We start from the raw sequence: 17,692 nt of genomic DNA on the forward strand, positions 1-17,692 counted from the left end.
TTGAGGCAAAAATAAGCATCTAGTGATTGATTTGATTTACTGAAATATTTCTGAATTTTGGGGTGTTTTTTTAAACCATGATTAAGACTGTCCTCCCGAGCAGAAACGCCTGTTTCAGTGCTGCTTGTCTCCTTTAGGCAGAGGTGAGGAGTGTTTTCTAGCTCTTTGCCTGGCTCTGTTTTCCCTGTATCTGCTCTTTGCTGGAGAAAGGCAGAACGTCGCGGTCACGGCTTCAGGAACATAGATGGAGCTTAATCCTCAGCTGCTTCACCAAACAGACGTGGGTTTTAAACCATGGACTGCTGTGTCATGTCACTCCCAAGGGCTGTCAGGACCACCGTCGTGTCTCCAGGGGACACCTCAGGAGGACAGAGGCAGGACAAGTGTGCACCAAACCTCCCCTTAACGCTTCCCCAGGCCCTTCAGGCACTTGGGCTTGGGATGACCAAAGCTGGGCATGGTTTTTTGTTTTTTTTTTATTATTCAGTAACACCTGCTGGCTTTCTCTTCCCTGAACTTGTCCTCAAACGTGTGCCACCAGCTTTTAGGTGTTGTGGCTGCCTTTGGCAAGCTCAGCAAACCTCTGCATAGAGAGATCTTGCTTTGGTTTGGGTCCTTGCATCTCCCAGTGTCACTGGATGCCTACTCATTCCTGTGCCAACCAGGCAGGGCTTTGCTCAGGACTCTCTGAACGTCTGTGACATCCCCTCTTGGTCTTCTTTTCCCACAGAGAAGTGTCCTGGCTTATTTAACTTCTAGAATCACAGAATGGTTTGGGTTGGAAGGGACCTTAAAGCCCCCCCAGTGCCACCCCCTGCCCTGGGCAGGGACACCTCCCACCACACCAGGTCCCTCCAAGCCCCCTCCAACCTGCCCTTGAACCCCTCCAGGGATGGGGCAGCCACAGCTTCTCTGGCCAACCTGGGCCAGGCTCTCACCACCCTCACACCAAACAAGTTCTTCCCCACATCTCAGCTCCATCTCCCCTCTTCCAGTTCAAAACTGTTCTGCCTTCTCTGTGTTTGGAGGTTGTTCTGTGTTTCTGGTCATCCTTGCAGTCTTTACCCGCAATAAAACACTGAAGGTCAAGAAATGACCTGTATTTTGATATCTTCGGCGTGACAAGCTCTACCTTGAGTTTTCATGGATGAGGGGCCTTCTCCGTGTTTGGAGGTTGTTCTGTGCTTCTGGTCATCCTTGCAGTCTTTACCAGCAATAAAACACTGAAGGTCAAGAAACAACCTGTATTTTGATATCTTCAGCGTGAAAAGCTCTACCTTGAGTTTTCATGGATGAGGGAAGGTTCCTGCTGCCTTCGAATGGCTGGAGCCTTGTTCTGGTGGTTGCAGACCTCTCTGCTTCCTTAATCCAGGAGCTTTGGTAGTTCTCTTCATCTGTTCATATAAAACAATCTCCTTTCTCCCAACATCTTCCTTCCAGGGGCAGGAAATTCTGCCGAGTGCACCCAGGATGGAGCGATAGGACACCCTTTGTGGTGAGAGCGGGGCACTGCCAGCCGAGCACTGCTGAGGGCACCGGGTGGAGTAGCAGGTCCTTAGGAACAGGGTGGAAAAGAGCTTTTTGGGGGCTGTGGGGCTGAAGGGCAGCAGCCACGGCTCGGGCTCGGCCCGGGAGGAGGGTGGGTGCCGTGGGGTGACGTCTGCTGCTGCCATTGCTGAGCAGCAGCAGGAGCTGCAGGAGAAACCCCCAGCATCTCGGCATCCAGCACGTCACCTGTGAGGCTGCCATGGAACCACCCTCCCGTGGATAATTTTTATTCTTGGGCACAGTCTTGTTAGTACAATGTAATTAATCTCCGAGCGAGACCCTTCTCTCTTTCCGAGCTCGTGGAATGAGCAGGCAGTGGGCAGCTGCAGCCCAGAAGGCCAATCCCATCCTGGGCTGCATCAAAAGAAGCGTTGCCAGCAGGTCCAGAGAGGGGATTCTGCCACTTTGCTCTGCTCTGGTGAGACCTCACCTGGAGTATTGTGTGCAGGTCCCTGGGCAACCTGGTCTAGTTGGGGGTGTCCCTGCTGACTGCGGGGGGGTCGGACTAGATGGCCTTTGGAGGTCCCTTCCGGCCTGGGCAATTCTATGAGTCTATGATTCTATGAATATTGTTTCTGTTAAGCAGAGTGATGGAAGGATCCGTGTTCAGCCGACTCACGTGAAAAGAGAAAAGAGCATTTAGTAAATTAAGCAGCTCTTCCCACTCTCTGTCCGTGGGCTCTGTGACGAGATCTGGTGGAATGGGGAGGATTTGATTTAAAACCAGTGGCCTCAAACCTTCCCTGGGATCTTGAAGTGGGGAAACACGGGGTGGGGGGCGGTGGGGTGTGCTGGTACCCACTGGGAGCATCACTCAGCCACGCTCAGCAGGGGATGACCCCTTCCAAAAAGCGATCAGGAACAGTATAATTAAAGCTTCCTTCAGATATTGGAGCGCTCGTTGAAAGCGCAGTGCCTCGGAGGAGCCTGCGCTGCGCTGCTGCCTTAAATATTTAATAACCTTTCCCGTTTGAGGTCCTTTAAAGCTGCGCAGGAAGGTTCATGTCTGTGTGAATTTCGAGCTAGGGTTTGGGCTTTTTTTTTTTTTTTTTGGTTTGTTTTTTTTTTGGATTTATTCTTTGCAGTTTGGATGCCCGGAGGGCAGCATGAAATATTGATCACGAGCAAGGGTTGAGGGCGGTGGGAAGGAGCCGCGCTGGGTTACAGCAAACACAAAATACTTTCCTGAGCTTCAGCTGGCTCGAAAAATATAACATTAGTGTTTTAATTTAGACAAACTGGCTTCATTGGCTAAATTTGGGGCATTTGTTTGGACGGCATGTGCCGTGTGGGGTTCCTTCTGCCTTCGCGGAGATTGCGGCATTTAGGTCAAATCTAGATTATCTCTTTTTTTCCACGACAGAACCCCAGGCATGGTGACCTCGGGGCTGGATTTTCCCTGTGCTGCTGGTTTTCCCTGTTCTCTGCAGGATCTGTTTGATTTTTTTATTTCTTCCTTCTTTTTTTTTTTAATTTCTTCCTTCTTTTTTTTTAATGGGAAATTCAGAGCTCGGAAGCGGACACAGTCCGCTTCCGAGCTCTGAATTTCCCATTAAAAAAAAAGAAGGAAGCAAGTGTGCTTCCAAGCTTTGAATTTCCCTTAAAATACATGGAAATACTTAGACTGTATTCCTGGAATATATAGATGGATACACAGGATTTTCTGCTAAGGGGATGGACTCAACCCGTGTTGGGTTTCTTTCATCTCAGCAACTTGCGCTAGAAGCTCGGGGAGGTTTTTCAGCTGATTCTTAAGGGCGCCTCCAGAGCTTCTTATCCATTCATTTGAATTTTAATTTATTAAATTTTAAGTCGAAAAACCCACATGAATTAAACATACTTCAAGAAAATATTCCAGTGCTTCCCCTAAGCTGCGGTTCTTGGTTTGGATGGATGCTCGTTTCTTGGTTTGCAAGTCCCAGTTTCGGGAGGAGGGAACCACCGAGAGGGTCATGGAGCACCTGGAGCCCTGCAGGAGGATCTCCCTTGGTCCTGGTGGTCACCTCCACCTCCCTGGACACAAGTGAAGGGGTAAAAGGGACAGGGGTTAAGGAAAGAGCAGAGAACTGAATGTTTAGAGTTGGAAGGGACCATAGAGATCATCTAGTCCAACTCCCCTGCTGAAGCAGGATTGCCCAGAGCTTGTCAGAGCATGTTACTCAGGAGCATCCAGGTGGGGCTTGAAAATCTCCAAGGAAGGGGACTCCACACCCTCCCTGGGCAGCCTCTGCCAAGGCTCTGCCACCCTCACCCCAAAGAAGTTCTTCCTCCCATTGGAGTGGAACTTCCCATGGTCCAGCTTGTGCCTGTTGCCCCTTGTCCTGTCCCTGGGAACCCCTGAGAAGAGTCCGGCTCCATCCTCCTTCAACCCACCCTTTAGATCCTTGGAAGCATGAAGAAGGTCTCCCCTCAGCCTTCTCTTCTCCAGGCTGAAGAGCCCCTGCTCTCTCAGCCTTTCCTCATCAGGGAGATGCTCCAATCCTTGAATCATCTTTGTTGCCCTACGCTGGACTCTCTCCAGCAGTTCCCTGTCCCTCTTGAACTGGGGAGCCCAGAACTGGACACAGTATTCCAGTTGTGGCCTCCCCAGTGCAGAGCAGAGGGGGAGAATGACCTCCCTCCATCTCCTGGCCACACTCTTCCCTCCGCAGCCCAGGATCCCTTTGGCCTCTTGGCCACAAGAGCACCCTGCTTGCTCATTGTCGTTTTGCTGTCCACCAGGACCCCCAGATCTTTCTCTTCAGAACTTGTCTCCAGCAGATCCACGCCTAACCTGTATTTCTTGTGTTCACACTTTGATTTCCAGCCTTTTCCCTTCTCTCTCTCCATCCTCCTAGCCCATTAGTCCTGATTTCCCTTGCACTCTTCATTTTTCTTCACCTGGCCTTGAGGAGGACAAAGCAGAGAGGAAGAGGCAGAGGTGTTGAAAGATGTGGAGAGTCCGTGGGTGAGAGCTGATTAAGGAGGAATAATTTTATTTCATTAAAAAAAAAAAAGCCTAGAAAAAGCTTTGCTTTCCATTTTCAATGTGACCTTGTTTATAAGTATCTGCTCTTGAGTCCTCACTCTGCTCGTGGTCCCCTTCCCAGCGTACACACGTTGTGGAGCCGCTTGGTCCCCTCCTAAACCCTGCCTTGCCTTGTGTCCTTGGGCACCTCTTCTTGCAGAGGACAGTGTGTCCCATCACCTGTCCTGCACGACACCTTTTGCTTGGTCACCAGGCACTGAGGACAAAATTGATGGCTTTGGAGTCTGCTCTTCTGTGTGTCACCTCGAAAATTGCCGTCACCGAAGCTCTCCTGTGAGCCTGGCTTCCTCTGGGTTTGTCCTACGCTGGTGACACCCCGCAGTGATGACCATCAGTTTTCTTGGGACCTCTTCACTTGGGTACTCTCCAGTCTTCCTCATCATATCCTTCCCTTGTGTCCTGCACACATCTCCACCTTCTCATCCCCCAAAACACTGCCACATCTTCCTGGGATGCTCAACCTCTTTGGCTCAGCACAGTCTCGTGTGGCCGTGCCTGGCCGGGAGCTTGGCGACGCTCTGGGTGGGATTTGGAGATTGAAGAAGGCAGATGGCTCCTGAGCTCATTCTGAAGCGTTTCCAGCAATGTCACTCTAATTTGAGGCTTGCTCTGCCCTGCTCTTGATTTTTCCTGAAGGATGTGTGGACTTGCCTCTTTGAGTCTCCTCTTCCTCTGTCAGATGTGGTTGAAGCTGGTAGAGATTCAGAAGGTGTCAGGGTGGTCTCTGGAGGTCAGGCTGGGACAGGGTGATAGTTTTAAATTGGAAGAGGGGAGATTTAAATTAGATACCAGAAAGAAATTCTTTGGTGTGAGGGTGGTGAGAGCCTGGCCCAGGTTGCCCAGAGAAGCTGTGGCTGCCCCATCCCTGGAGGGGTTCAAGGGCAGGTTGGAGGGGGCTTGGAGCAACCTGGTGTGGTGGGAGGTGTCCCTGCCCAGGGCAGGGGGTTGGAACTTGATGATCCTTAAGGTCCTTTCCAACTCTGACCATTCTGTGATTATGGGAAGTCAGGTTCACCAGAAGTGAAAGCCACAGAAGGGTGACAAAGGGAAGTTCATCCTTGTCTGTAGGAGGGGTGAGAGGGGGCACTGTGGTTCTCGGGCTGGTTCAGCCTGTCCTTGAGAGATTTCCTAAAACACCTGCTGGAACATCCCTCAGGGGTGTGTAGCTGTGACTCCATTTCAAGCTGAAAGCTGCTTGTTGGTGGCTGAGTCGTGGTTCTCGGGCTGGTTCAGCCTGTCCTCCAGACATTTCCTAAACACACCTGCTGGAACACCCCTCAGGGGTGTGTAGCTGTGACTCCATTTCAAGCTGAAAGCTGCTTGTTGGTGGCTGAGTTTCAGGAAGGTGATGCATGTGAGCTGTCAAATCCTTTCTGAACTAGGGATGAAAATGAGTTGGACGTTACCTTGGGTACAGAGGCCCGGAAGAACGTGGAATCCTGGATGCACAGATCTTTCTGTTGGGTTTTTGGCACGTGGTCTCCTGCATTTGGCCGTGGCTCTGCTATTGTCCTCCAGCGAATAACAGAGAAGTAGCTTTTGAAGTATGTGAACGTGTGTAGAATATCTGCTAAATGTCATGATAAAATTAACACTGGAAGTTTTATTTTTATTTTGTTGTTTGGTGGGGTTTTTTTTCATTTTACAGTGCTTAATGTTCTTGAGTTATGAACTGGAGGGGGGGGGAGAAACAGAGAGGTACAGTGAGAGAGGCAGTGCTCTCCCAGTGTGAGAATCACAGAATGGTTTGGGTTGGAAGGGACCTTAAGGACCATCCAGTGCCACCCCCTGCCCTGGGCAGGGACACCTCCCACCACACCAGGTTGCTCCAAGCCCCCTCCAACCTGCCCTTGAACCCCTCCAGGGATGGGGCAGCCACAGCTTCTCTGGCCAACCTGGGCCAGGCTCTCACCACCCTCACACCAAACAAGTTCTTCCCCACAGCTCAGCTCCATCTCCCCTCTTTCAGGGTCAAACCCTTCCCCCTCCTCCTGGGGCTCCCCTCCCTGATCCAGAGTCCCTCCCCATCTCTCCTGGAGCCCCTTGAGGGACTGGAAGGGGCTCCAAGGTCTCCCCGGAGAATGATCGTGTTGGTAGGAAACACTCCAGCCCCCCCATTTATGAATGATTCTGACCCACTGCTCATGAGGACACAGCACGATGTACACACAGCAGCTGCTGAAGGAGGAGTTTGCTGCTTTGACGGCCTTTGCTTATTCGAAGGTTTGAAGGGTCCATGCTTCTGGAAGAGGCTGGAGCCCATCAGGGTGCCAGCTTGCCTTGGCATTGCTGATGGGCTGCCTGGAGCAGAAACGAGCCCCGTGGTTGAAAAGAAAAACACCGAGCCAAAAAACCAATTAATTTTAAAAGTATTTGTACCCCGTTCCCTGGGAAAAGTTTGGTTTTATCTTTGGCTTCCTCCTTCCCGTTGGGAGGAGCTGCCATTGTGGCTGTTAGGAAGGTCCTTGCTGGGCGGGAGGTTACCCAGTTATGACAACTTGATTTAAGGACATGCTTTTCATTAATAGTTTAGTGCTTGTGTGTAGCCAAGGGGCACGGCTCGGGTGGATGATTGGGTTGGGAAGGGGAGTGTTTGGAGCCGTTGTGACACTTGGTGCTGTGAAGCCAATTCCGGCAGCGCTGCCACCGATCCGACGTCGGGGCGATCTGCCCCAGCACCTTTGTGCCACCCGTGCCCACCTGGTGTGAAAAATAACCCCAGACAGAGACCGGCCTCCAGCTTCCAGCACCAGGAAGCAAGACCTTGGTTTGTATCTAAAACCATTTCCAAATATTTGGGGGGAAAACCCCGCAGAAGCGAAGCTCTACAAAGTCATGAGCAGCTCACACAGATTTACCACTCGTGTTCTTTTCTGGAGATCCTTCGTATCATCCAGAAGGCAGTTTTAACTGTGACCTAGAACCCTTTGTTCCTCATTTCTGTTCTTATTAAATTAAAAAATGAGGAATTGGCAGTAGATTTTTACCCAGTTTATCTTGTTTACTCTCCGTATATTCCTTGCAGGGACATTTGGTGACACTACAGTCTATGTTTAAACGTCTCGAGCCATCCAATCCACTTGTCTTTAAAAAAGAGCACACATTACTTCAGTACCCTTTAGATGCTCAATTATTTCATCCCAGTTGCTGATTCTGCTAAATTCCTGCAGTTTCTGGACCTGCTGTGCCCTCAGCCATGGAAAATGCTGGGTTTCAATCAGCCTCACACACTTTGGGTGAACTCCAGACCCTGGGCAAGCTTTTAGCTTGTGGCTGCAGGAAGCCCTGAGCTTCTTGGGAGCTCTGATGCCCTTTGTATGAAAAAATTCTTTTATCTCTTTGTGATATGTAGGTTATATACATCTAAAACTACAACTCTAACCGAGTGTGGTAAAAATGACTACCAAGAACAGCGTGTGGTAAGCGAAGGATGCTGCTTTCCCTCAACCTGTCTAATGATTTCAAAGAATAAATAAGGAGAGTGTTCTGTAGTATTTGATACTCACGCAGCGTGGAGATTTTCAGTATCAGTCACTCTTTAACCTGTGCTTTCTCTTCCTGACGGTTTGTTGTCCTGTGTCCTTCCCCAGATCTGCCCTGCCACCGTGGGCATCGTCTCTGTGCCCTCACCCTCCTCAACAGAGTGGCTCCTGGTGTCTGGGAGGGAGCACGTTGCCTTGGGTCACCTTGATGTGTCGAGTTGTTCACCTGGGTGCTTGCTGGGCTTCATAGAATCACAGAATGGTTTGAGTTGGAAGGGACCTTAGAGATCATTGAGTTCCAACCCCCCTGCCCTGGGCAGGGACACCTCCCACCACACCAGGTTGCTCCAAGCCCCCTCCAACCTGCCCTTGAACCCCTCCAGGGATGGGGCAGCCACAGCTTCTCTGGCCAACCTGGGCCAGGCTCTCACCACCCTCACACCAAACAAGTTCTTCCTAATATCTAATCTAAGTCTCCCCTCTTCCAATTTAAAACCATTACCCCTTGTCCTGTCACTGCACTCCCTGACAAAGAGTCCCTCCCCAGCTCTCCTGTAGCCCCTTCAGATATTGGAAGGGGCTCTAAGGTCTCCCTGGAGCCTTCTCTTCTCCAGGCTGAACAACCCCAGCTCTCTCAGTCTGTCTCCATAGGGGAGGTGCTCCATCCCTCTGATCATCTTCATGCCCCCCTGCTGGACCCGTTCCAACAGGTCCATGTCCTTCCTGTGCTGAGGACTCCAGAGCTGGACACAGAGCTGAGGGGTAGAATCACCCCCCACAACCTGCTGGCCACACTTCTCTTGATGCAGCCCAGGATGGGGTTGGCTCTCTGGGCTGCCAGTGCCCACTGCCGGCTCCTGTTGAGCTTCTCACCCACCAACACCCCCAAGTCCTTCTCCTCAGGGCTGCTCTCCAGCCATTCTCCACCCAACCTGGATTTGTGCCTGGGGTTGCCACGTCCCAGGTGCAGGACCCTGCCCTTGGCTTGGTTCAACTTCATGTGGTTTGCACCAGAGCCCAGCTCTGCAGCCTGTGCTGGTCCCTCTGGATGGCAACCCTTCCCTCCAGCGTGTCGACTGACCACCCAGCTTGGTGTCATCAGCAAACTTGCTGAGGCTTCACTTTCCTACACTTTGCTGTCCGGGACCATTTCCTTCTTCTTCCTCCTCCCAACAACGTTCAGTGTATGATATAGGACTGAGCTGGGCTCCCTCTGCTTCTCATTGTTGTCCAGGACCTTTTCCTTCTTCTTTCTCCTCCCAACAACATTCAGTGTACGATCTAGGACTGAGCTGGGCTCCCTCTGCTTCTCAGCCATATGGGACTTGGCTGCTGCAGTTTGGTCTTCACGGTGCTAAATGACCCACAGAATGGGTAGGGTTTGTGGTGATTCCATACTAATTCAAGGACCAGTTCCCACCTGGGAATGAAGAGTTGGAGACCACACGCGGCCAGTTGGACACACTAAGATACAAGTGAGGGGTGGATGGACTCAGCTGTGTTTTGGGATGGTTGGGCAGCGTTGCCAAAGGTCTTGGCTCCGTTCTGGCCTCCTTCAGACACACAAACTTCATGGAGCATCCAACGCACCCGTGAAGTGGTGGGTGCTCAGGCAACTCCCCAACGGGCAACGGTGATGTCCATAGGAGCCCAGCTCTGCAGCCCGTGCAGGTCCCTCTGGATGCCATCCCTTCCCTCCAGCATGTCAACCTTGCCACCCAGCTCATATCGTGAACAGGAGATGACACCCTACACAGGGACAGCGAGGCCAAAGCAGAACAAGGAGGGTTTACTCTCACAGAGGTTAGGACAAGAGGATTTACTGCTTTTGAGGGGTTTGGAACCCAAAATCTCTATTTCCTCTTCGAATTTTGCGCGTATAGAGAAGAGCAGCCCCTCACGTCTGCCAAACTGCTTGCTACATAGAGGCTTTTTCAGCCCCATCTCAGGATTATCAGTAAAGCTGTCAGGAGAACCTTTGACATCAGCTTCATAAAGCGAATATCATGTTGGAAATTGTCTCAGGTAATTAATTAATTCTTCTGTAAATAGAAGGCTTGATATGCATCAGTGGTGCTATGGGGTGTTTCTCAAGAGGGAAATAAACTCTCCAGCAGGGCCCGTCGCGAGCAGCAAAGCGCTTTCCTGTGCAGGAGCCTCATTATCCTTCCAGTTTAATTCTACGAGGAAATAAAAACTCAACCTTCATCTTGGGGGATGGTGTCAGAGGGGAAGCACAGCTGCCGAGGGGTCCCTCGGGAGGTGGGTGTCAGCTGGGGGGCACCGGGGCCGACGTGTGTCTCTGGTTGGAGGACAGAAGCAGCAGGACCTGCCTGGGCTCTGCCACATCACACCCCACACGGGGGCTTCGGCCGAGCCGTGTCCAGTCACCTCAGTGCCACCAGTGGCCCCAGAGACCCTCTTCCACGGGCTGTGGGAAGGAGAAGTCCAGACCATGGCATGTTTCTGCCCCTGGTGCTCTCCAGGCACTGGTGGAGCTGGTCACCATCCAGCGAGTTGGGAGGGTGTCATCTCTATTGCGTGTTTCCCCCCTTTCAGTGCATGGCCAGAAGAGACATCCCCCAAACTCTTCCCAAAGCTATTTTTTGTAAATCAGATTTAAAATAATTTCTCAATACGCTGGTATTTTCTAGGTAGGAAGGGACCTTTAAGATCATCTAGTCCAACCATCAACCTAACTCTGATAAAAAAAACCAGCAACAACAACAAAACAAACAAACAAACAAAAGCAAAAGGAACCCCAAGCCACCACTAAACCATATATTTATGGATTTCAGCAGTATAGAAGGAAAAAAAAGAAAAATCCTGGGTTTTTTTGCTAAAACTGTCTTCTCCACTGACTCTTAGGTCTGGAGGGGCACTTTGGCTCGCCTTCGCTACAAGAGGACCAAAGCTGCCCTCACCATACTCAAGTATTACCGCCGCTACAAGGTGAAGTCCTACATCCACGAGGTCGCCCGGCGCTTCCACAACGTCCGGCAGATGAAGGACTACGGGAAGCACGTGCAGTGGCCCACCCCACCCAAGGTGCTGCGCCGCTTCGAAGAGGCACTTCAGAACATTTACCACAGGTACAAAAAAACTCTCTTCTCTCTCTTCCCTGGAGGAGCAAAGCTGCTTCTTGTTCCATAAAAGTTGGGAAAATGATTGAAGAACATCAACTGGGCACCATAGATGAAAACGTCGGTGGCTTTTGGGAGCCTTGACCATTCAAATAATAATTCTCTTTCAAAGATTTAGTCAGGATGGACATTGTATTTCTTTCCTTGGCCCTTTTCTGGTTGCTTTCAAAGGAAAAGAACAGCTGCTGTAAGAGATGGGGGAGAGAAGAGGAACCTTTTCCACTCCCTCAAGACTTCTTATAGTACTTTCTGCAATAGCATAAGCAATGTTCTTCTATTACCCCTATTCTCTGTGCAGAAAAGATATTTTATACCTTTATTACCACCTCCTAATATCTAAAAGCTAGTGATTTTTTCCCTGGTAAGTCGTAGACAGAATAGTTATGATTCCAATTTGAAAAATGATGATTTCTGAAAGTCAGTGAACAAGAGAAACGTTGGCTGGATGGGGCCTCCGGAGATCTCTGTTCCAGCCATCTGCTCGAAGGGGGTTGCCACCAGCACTAGATCAAGTCAACCTTGGTTTTTTCCCCAGCTGCCTCTTGAAAGCCATCCACAGCCTGTCTGGGTGGAGAGTCCTGCTTTCAGAATAAGCTTAATCATCATCACTACAAAATTAGAGTCTGTAAAAGTGTTTTCAAAGCCTTGATCCTAGAGAGCTGGTGTTGCTGCTGAAGGCTGGAGCGTGGTGTGGAGCGATGGACGGGCTTTGCCCTGCGCTGCTTCACGTTACAGTTGGTTGGGTTTCGATTGTAGGGCCAAATTCAGCTATTAAAGGGAAATGATGTTGTAAATGAGCCAAAAAATGGGCTCGCAAAAACTTTATTGCAAACAGATGCACCAGTGGTTGACTTCTGGGTGTGGAACTGGGAGTATTCCAGCCACGTTTGTAGGAGTCAGAGATGATGTGTGACTTCATAGAGTCATAGAATGGTTTGGGTTGGGAGGGACCTTAAAGGCCACCCAGCGCCACCCCCTGCCCTGGGCAGGGACACCTCCCACCACACCAGGTTGCTCCAAGCCCCCTCCAACCTGCCCTTGAACCCCTCCAGGGATGGGGCAGCCACAGCTTCTCTGGCCAACCTGGGCCAGGCTCTCACCACCCTCACACCAAACAAGTTCTTCCCCACAGCTCAGCTCCATCTCCCCTCTTGCAGGGTCCAACCCTTCCCCCTCCTCCTAGGGCTCCCCTCCCTCATCCAGAGTCCCTCCCCATCTCTCCTGGAGCCCCTTGAGGGACTGGAAGGGGCTCCAAGGTCTCCCCGGAGCCTTCTCTTCTCCAGGCTGAACCCCCCAACTCTCTCAGCCCCCCCTCCCAGCAGAGGGGCTCCAGCCCTCCCAGCATCTCTGGGGCTCCCATTCAGAATGATACTGAAGTTGCCAGCTCTATGAATGCAATAGCAGGACTTCTTTTCCCCCTGACATTTATAGTCTAGGGGTGTCCTTGTTATGTGGATCTATTCAGAATGATACTGAAGTTTCCAGCTCTACGAATGCAATAGCAGGACTTCTTTTCCCCCTGACATTTATAGTCTAGGGGTGTCCTTGTTATGTGGATCTGGCAGAAGCATTCCTCGTAGCATGTGACACAGGCTGTGGAGCTGACTGGGGTGCTTTGTGGCAGGTGGAGAGCAGGAGAACTCATCCGGAGCGTCCCACCAGAAGTCCTACCTCAACTGAGGGCCAAGGTTGCTGCCATGGAGGTGCTGAAGGGTCACCGAGCTGATATTGGCCTGCAGAGAGCGTGGGAGGGGAATTACCTCGCACTGGTGAGTACGAGCAAAGGGATCGATGCGGTGCCTGGGGCTGGGGATGCTAAAAAGGGTGGAAATTTGAAAAAGCGACTGTTGGTTTCTTGAGAGGGAGAAATACTTTCCCCTTCCTCCCCCAGAGAGACATTTCCTCTGTAAATGGGTTTTTGTAGTTTCAGCGTCTTTGACTTCTGCTGCCCTAGGAGTGATTTTTCTGAATACTTAAGCCAAGCTTGAGCATCACAAGCAGCATTAAAAGGTAATGAGTAATGCCATCAGCCAGCTCTTCAAATGGCCAAAGCTGGCAAAGAAGTCGATATAAAACTAAAATTCTAGATATAATGGGATGTTAAGAAACAGCCTACAATGAAAAGGAACAAAGACATTCTCTCTGGGCAAGCTGTGTTGCTTCCTTTTACTCCCTCCTTCCTTCAAGCATTTTGTTTTGTTAAGGGTTTGGGGTTTTTTTTTCAGAAAGCAGATAAAACTCCGGATGCTCCGTGCTCCTCAGGGAGGCAGGGGCTGGAGGGGGCCTTGGGCCGAGGCGGTGGAGCTGCAGCTCTACCATCCCTGCCATCCCCTCACTCCGTCCCGACACGGGGAGAGTTACGTGTCTTTCTCTGCTCTTCCAGAAACCAGAGAACCCTCAGAGCACGGGCTCCTTCATCCCCGTTGCCAACGAGCTGAAACGGAAAGACAAGTACATGAACGTCCTCTTCTCCTGCCACGTCCGCAAGGTAACGGTGACCACGGGGTCCTGGGGAGGGGGAATCCCTGCGGCCGGGGGGGACCTCGGGAAGCCCCAGGGCAGGAGGAGATCCTGGAGAGGTGATAACAGACAGCAGCTCAAGGCCCTCCTCTTTCCAGGCACCATATCAGTGAGATCTCCAGGTCTGGAGAACAAGTCCTATGAGGAGAGGCTGAGGGAACTGGGCATGTTTAGTTTGGAGAAGAGGAGGCTGAAGGGAGACCTCATTGCCCTCTACAACTACCTGAAAGGAGGGTGTAGAGAGGCAGGTGTTGGCCTCTTCTCCCAAAGGACGAACGACAAGACCAGAGGAAATGGTCTGAAGTTGGGGCAGGGGAGATTTAGATTAGATATTAGAAAGAACTACTTTCCTGAGAGGGTGGTCAGGCATTGGAACAGCCTGCCCAGGGAGGTGGTGGAGTCACCATCCCTGGAGGGATTTAAGAAACGTATAGACATGGCTCTTCAGGGCATGCTCTAGTGCCCAAGGTTATTGGTTTATGGTGAGGTGTTGAGTGTGGGGTTTAGTTGGTGGGTGTGGTGTTTTTGGTGGGCATTTGGTGTGGTGTGGTGTGTTTTTGTGGGTATTTTTGTGGGTGTTTTTTTATTTTTTTGTGGTTGGACTCGATGATCTCAGAGGTCCCTTCCAACCACTAAGATTCTGTGATTCTGTGATTTTTTGATGGAGATGTAGCTCTGAGCCTCTTGCTCCAAGGGGTGCTGGGTGTGAGGGGCTTCTGCGGCTCCTCGTGACCTGGAGAAATTCACTTGGTTCTTTGTAACTCCTTTAGATCAGGCTTTTTTTTTTTTTTTTTCCTAGCAGAATGTGTTTTCTTGTTAAATTGGTCGGAAGGTTGAAAAAAACCATTTAGAAAAATGTGCTTGTGTAGTTTTTCTGGATAGTTCGTAATGATCTAAATGGTGCTGGGGTTAAGTGTCTGTCGGGGGAGGATACTGTGACGTTTCCAAAGCCAACAGACAGAACCAGTTTTGATGCCAGGCCAGGGCTGCTGATCTTCCAGGATTTTTAAGAAGCTCTGTATTCTTTTTATTTCTAAAAATGTGCTTTTGCAGTTGGTCCCCACTTGCCAGAAGTGCAGCACGTGCATGATCATCCTTTATCATTCTGCAAATATTGTATTTAATAGTAACAAAATCCTTTTGCAGCGTAAAATCTCACTTTATAACAAAACTTCCTTGCCAGTCGTAGGAAATTACATTATTTTTACATTTTACATTATTTTTATATACATTTGTGTATATAAAAATAGAAATCTCTTACTGCTTTCCAAACAAAATTATTTCAGTGGAGTATTTCATTGCTTTTCACATGTTGTCTTGAAGAGTGTGGTTCTCCGGTTGGATGAGCAGTTTGAGGGAATATTGGTGGATATTGTTGGGATTAAAGGAGGATGGAGTGAGTCTGAGTCCAAACCTCCTCCTTACAACCCTCCAGGGGCTTGGCCAGAACCTCTATTATAGACACGTGTCCTGGTTTGAGGTGGCCTAAACCATGACAACAAGGAGATACAGGAGAATTTCACCCTGGCTTTTTTCACCGTGGGCTGGAAACAAAAAGAATTATTTCTAAATCGGGGCTGTATCTAGCTAAACTGGAACAATTGTAAAAATACAATATTCACTTCTTAAAGATGTGATTACAGGATTGTTTCGAATGGGAATGGAATGAGGGGAATTACTTGGGGTGCAGGGGGTGTATATCACACGTATAGAATCACAGAATCACAGAATCTTCTAGGTTGGAAGGGACCTCAAAGATCATCTTGTCCAACCGTCAACCTGACTGACAAAAATAGACACCCACACAACAAACAAGAAGCATCACCATCACTAAACCATCCCTCCCAGCACTACATCAACCCATCTTTTGAACACCTCCAGGGATGGTGCCTCAACCACCTCCCTGGGCAGCCCATTCCAATGGCTGAGAACCCTTTCAGTGAAAAAATTTTTCCTAATATCCAGCCTGAACCTCCCCTGGCGCAACTTGAGGCCATTTCCTCTTGTCCTGTCGCCTGTGACTTGAGAAAAGAGACCGACCCCCATCTCTCTACACCCTCCTTTCAGGGAGTTGGAGAGAGCAAGAAGGTCTCCCCTCAGCCTCCTCTTCTCCAGGCTGAATAACCCCAGCTCCCTCAGCCTCTCCTCATCAGACTTATTCTCACCTATACCTGGTGTGGGAGTTTAATTTTGCTCATCGTTACTCAGATTTTAAGCTTTTAAGTGCTTATGTTTCTCTCGCTCACTCCTGGTTCAGCTTTGAAGGAGAATCTCCCGGGCAAGGCCAGGGGAGAGCAGGTTTGTGAAGCTCAGCTCCTACCTTACCCTGGTCAGGAGCCGTGAGCACGGAGCTCCTGCCCTTTGGCCAGTGTCGGAGCAGTTCTCTCTCCTTTCTGGTGTATGGAGAGATCCTGGAACATACAAACCTCCTGTTACTGGGTTTACTTGTTGGAAAAATCCATTTTCTGCTGAGGTTTGTTGCACTGGGTCCCAGCACTTCCATAAGAGCAGGCTGGAGATGGAATAGGTGTTACCCATCATAACCTGGATTTCTTCCTCACCCTGGAAAGTTACTTCCCTTGCTTCCAGAGGTGCAGAGAGCTCTAGTTTACTGTGGGGCTTAAAAAACATAGCTCAGCAGAAATCAGAAAATACTGCAGAGACGGCGAGATTACAGCCGTGCAGTCTTGGGGGGGTTAAATTATCTTGTAACTTTTTTTGATCTTTGTCAGGGTTAAATTGTTGGTCGCTTTCTTCCCTCAGTGAGGTCAGGCTCAGTCCTCCACTTCCCTGCTCCGTTGGGGACCCCTTTGGGAGGCGTTGGAAGTCTTGGGAAGGGAGGAATATGCATGAGCCTGGCAGGACAGGACAGAGACGCGGTGACAGCAGGGCTGGGGTGGGACAGACTGACCTGAAATGGGCACAATGCCAGGGAAAATGGGGCACTGGGAATGGGCACTCATTCACAATCTGGTGGTGCTGTTCATGCTTTTGCTGGTCTTCATTCTTAAGGATCTGTGGTAGGAAAAATATACGTAATTTTAGTGAAAATACAGCATCGCCTTTAGGAAAAATGGTGGTCTTAAAGAAGCAAATAGGAGCACCTCTTCTCTGAGCCAGTCATCCCAGCAGTGCTGTCGAGGACAAGGTTGTGACTTTGTAGGATCTTTACTGATGTGTGAGCCCGTGATTGCAGCACGTCCCCGTGTTTAACTCAGAAGCAAAGGACCCCTTTCAACTCCCTGCTCGGGTGTAATAGCTTCTGGAGTGAACCATTTGTCTTCCCTCTTGTACAGACAAGACATGTCCAGGTGAGCCTGAGGTGAGCAAAGGGGAGAAGATAAAGAATCCTGGACTTTGAAAGCTGAAAGACAGAGATTTGACATTTTGAGATTTAGCTTTTCACTGCCCAACCAAAGCACTTCTTTGGGTAATCTGAACATCGCAGTTGCAGACTGAGCAGCTGTTGCAGAGCCTGTGAGCAACGCCGGGCTTTGACTACAGGAACCCAGTCTTTCCCCTGAAAACAGCATTAGCTTTCTTTAATTCTTCACATAAACCAATTTATATCCTAAGCTGTCTTTTCTTGTGTCAAAGACACAAGACTACCCCAGAAGTAAGGGCAGTGCTGGAGGGTAGGGGGAATTTCTGCTTGCTACATCCTTCTCTTTTTCTTTAAAAAAAAAAATCATAATTTTTTTTCCTTTTAGCCTTATCCTTCTCCAGCTTCCCCATACCAAATGTTATTTGCATATGTGTGACACTTGGTGTGAGCACGTGTGGGCTGGATTGATGGTCAGAGCATTTGAAAGGGAGGTTTGTCAAATTTCTTCAACTACACCTAAGATTTTTGTTGTGGGTTTCCAAATTGGCTGTTACTGTTAGTTTCTCAGCTGGAATTTGGCTTTAGTAGGGGGCTGAAGAGGGAGTTACAGAAATGATATGTAGTTAATTATCAGGTGGTTTCATTG

The 17,692-nt window shown here is 49.8% G+C and overlaps 1 protein-coding gene across 1 annotated transcript in view; it reads left to right on the forward strand.

Moving 5' to 3' along the window:
• Window positions 1–13,689, forward strand: part of MYO1D (myosin ID) — a gene marked incomplete at its 3' end in the record, with an annotated part of 104,088 nt that extends 90,399 nt beyond the window's left edge. Inside the window, exons 20-22 of the mRNA XM_014951516.1 lie at window positions 10,927–11,150; window positions 12,826–12,970; window positions 13,585–13,689. Coding sequence (XP_014807002.1) covers window positions 10,927–11,150; window positions 12,826–12,970; window positions 13,585–13,689 — 474 coding nt within the window. The remainder of the gene's footprint in view (window positions 1–10,926; window positions 11,151–12,825; window positions 12,971–13,584) is intronic.
• Between the last annotated feature and the right edge of the window lie 4,003 nt (window positions 13,690–17,692).

Source organism: Calidris pugnax, unplaced genomic scaffold (assembly GCF_001431845.1).
Source record: "Calidris pugnax isolate Ruff unplaced genomic scaffold, ASM143184v1 scaffold191, whole genome shotgun sequence".
In the NCBI taxonomy this organism is placed as follows: Eukaryota; Metazoa; Chordata; class Aves; order Charadriiformes; family Scolopacidae; genus Calidris; species Calidris pugnax.